The following is a 2,249-nucleotide window of genomic DNA, read 5'->3' on the forward strand; positions in this document are numbered from 1 at the left end:
AAACAGTTTTCTTCAACTTTCCAGGCCTCAGTAACTTAAGTTGGCGGCAATCATCGGTGGGGGCCCAGTTCCAGAGGTACTGATTGATTAGTGTTTCCCTTAACATATATATGTAGGACCCACAAAAAGATTGTACTCCTTACTAACTACTTCTGCTGCAATATAGAAAACAACAGCTAGCAACTACTCTTATTTCACGGTGGCTATAATAAATATGATGAACTTGAAATTAGATCTAACATCATAGTACAAAACTGACTTTTACATAAATACAGAAAGAAAGGCTACTAATTTGATCCAAACACAAGATTTACAATCTCACATTCTCTAAACACACAGTTTATCCTAATTAACCAAGCAGGCATATTCTATTATAGCATCACAGCAATCTCCATCATATGGTTAATTTTAGCAGCAAACCCGTTTGTTTCTATTGGGGTCATAAGGGCAGATATGCAAAAACCTGTCAAACAAAAACACCATGAACCCATTCACTGCCCCCCCAAGTGATTAAATGAGATTAAAGAGGAAAATCAGATTACTTACACTCAAACAGTGTACACGATCACAAAGCAAGGCAGGACAGCCCTTGGATTGAAAACCAGCAGCTCTTCTTCATCAACCTTGGTATGATGTGCCATATTCCCCCCTCCCCTCCCTATCACCGAATCAAATCCGCCATCCTCCTTGTTTGTTTCATCCCCTTCTGACCCCACCCTACCCGCTACCACCCGGCAGACAAGCATGGCCCGTTTCACGTTCATGAACTTGAACTCTTCCTCTACATCCTCGGGGACCGCCATGTGTGCTCTCCAGCTCGTTGATAGCGTGGAGATTCCGTCCATCTTTGGTGAAAAGCCAGACTTGATTATCCCACAGACGCTGCAATACTGCTGGCTGCAAATGCCGGAACTCCCATTAAGTCCCAGATCACACATGAATGTTGAACAGTAAAATCTCAACAGCTCGTTCCCATCGGCTATGCACCTCTCGTCTCGTCTCCCTACTACGGCACCATTCCTAGCAGCTTTCGCTTTCACAAGCTCCCTGTATTCTTCGAACCTCGCTAGAATCTTTGGGCTGTTATGGATCTTCAAAATACGATGGATTTCAGGGTTCCTAACTTTGTCAGTCCAACCTGTTTTGAAAATGATCCGGACTATGTTCTTCCCTGAATCACCATCAAGGAGTTGGGAGACGGCGTGTTTGGTGGCCTGGTGTTGCTCAAGAAAATGGGGTTTTTGGAAAACCTCACCGCAAGCAGTGCAGGGGAAGATATCATTACGCAGAGGGGAGAAGGGGTTGTCGGAAGAGATGTCGGATTCCGGATGAGGTGGAGGAAGAGAGGTCTCAGATAAATGAGTTTCGGGAGGAATAACCATAGAGACAAGGGATTGTTGGGAGTTTCTAGCGGAGGTTAACGCAGGAGTGAGGGCGGCTCTAGGGTGTGTTGGGATGGTGTTTCTGCAATTGGCTTTAGAAGAAGTAAAAATGCGTTTGAGATAAGACCAAGTTGAAGAAAGAGATTTATTGGCGTGGGGTTTATGAGAAGGAGAGGAAGGAGAAAGCGGCGAATGTTTGCGTTTCTTGGGTGGTTTTTGGTGGTCTTTGGCAGTGAAAATGAAGCAACCAAGGTGAAGAAGAAGGATGAAGAGAGATAGGAACTTGTTGAAGAATGACCCAAAATTGGGTTTTGCCATTGATACACAGACAGAGCTTGACAAAAAGAAAAAGCTTTATTTTTATTTTTTCAGAATGAAGTTAATTAGGTTGTGGTTATAGTTTTAAGAGGGCATCAAGCAGTGAATTACGATGGAGAGACGAAAGAGAAAGGAAAGGAAGCATGGAAAGGGGAAGATGATTGCAATGTGTGTAAGAGTGGGGGCATGGAATGGAAGAATAAAGTTTTAGGAGTAGTTGTAACGCAACTTCACAGTTGCACATTCCCATCTCCATTTCCCTCTCTAATTCCTTTATAACATCCCATTCATTTCATATCATATCCTTACTTGTCGGTTTTTAGATGACATTATTGCTCTTCCAATGTTTTTGTTTATAATTTTAAAGTATTAACTCTTATTTTTTATTTAAAAATTTTAATTTAATCATCATCGTCCATAGTTTTTATCAAAGTGTTTAGTGTTTTTTAAAATATTTCACATAATATGAAGACAACTTAAATAATATATCAAATTGATAAATTTTATTGAAAAATGCTAATAAATCAATATTTGAATTGAAACATAAAT

General features: G+C 40.7%; 1 protein-coding gene across 1 annotated transcript; it reads right to left on the minus strand.

Annotated features, from left to right (window-relative positions):
* Window positions 1-204: 204 nt before the first annotated feature.
* LOC105791844 (uncharacterized) lies at window positions 205-1,958 on the minus strand. Its single transcript, XM_012620098.2, has 2 exons — window positions 547-1,958; window positions 205-463 (listed from the first exon to the last, which is right to left on the minus strand). Exon 1 carries the CDS (start codon window positions 1,698-1,700, stop codon window positions 549-551), a length of 1,152 nt encoding a protein of 383 aa, XP_012475552.1. The 5' UTR covers window positions 1,701-1,958; the 3' UTR covers window positions 205-463; window positions 547-548.
* Between the last annotated feature and the right edge of the window lie 291 nt (window positions 1,959-2,249).

Source organism: Gossypium raimondii, chromosome 7 (genome assembly GCF_025698545.1).
Source record: "Gossypium raimondii isolate GPD5lz chromosome 7, ASM2569854v1, whole genome shotgun sequence".
Taxonomy (NCBI): Eukaryota; Viridiplantae; Streptophyta; class Magnoliopsida; order Malvales; family Malvaceae; genus Gossypium; species Gossypium raimondii.

Coding starts and splice junctions, on each gene's coding strand:
- LOC105791844 (XM_012620098.2), bottom strand. CDS start 1,700: ATGGCAAAACCCAATTTTGGGTCATTCTTCAACAAGTTCCTATCTCTC.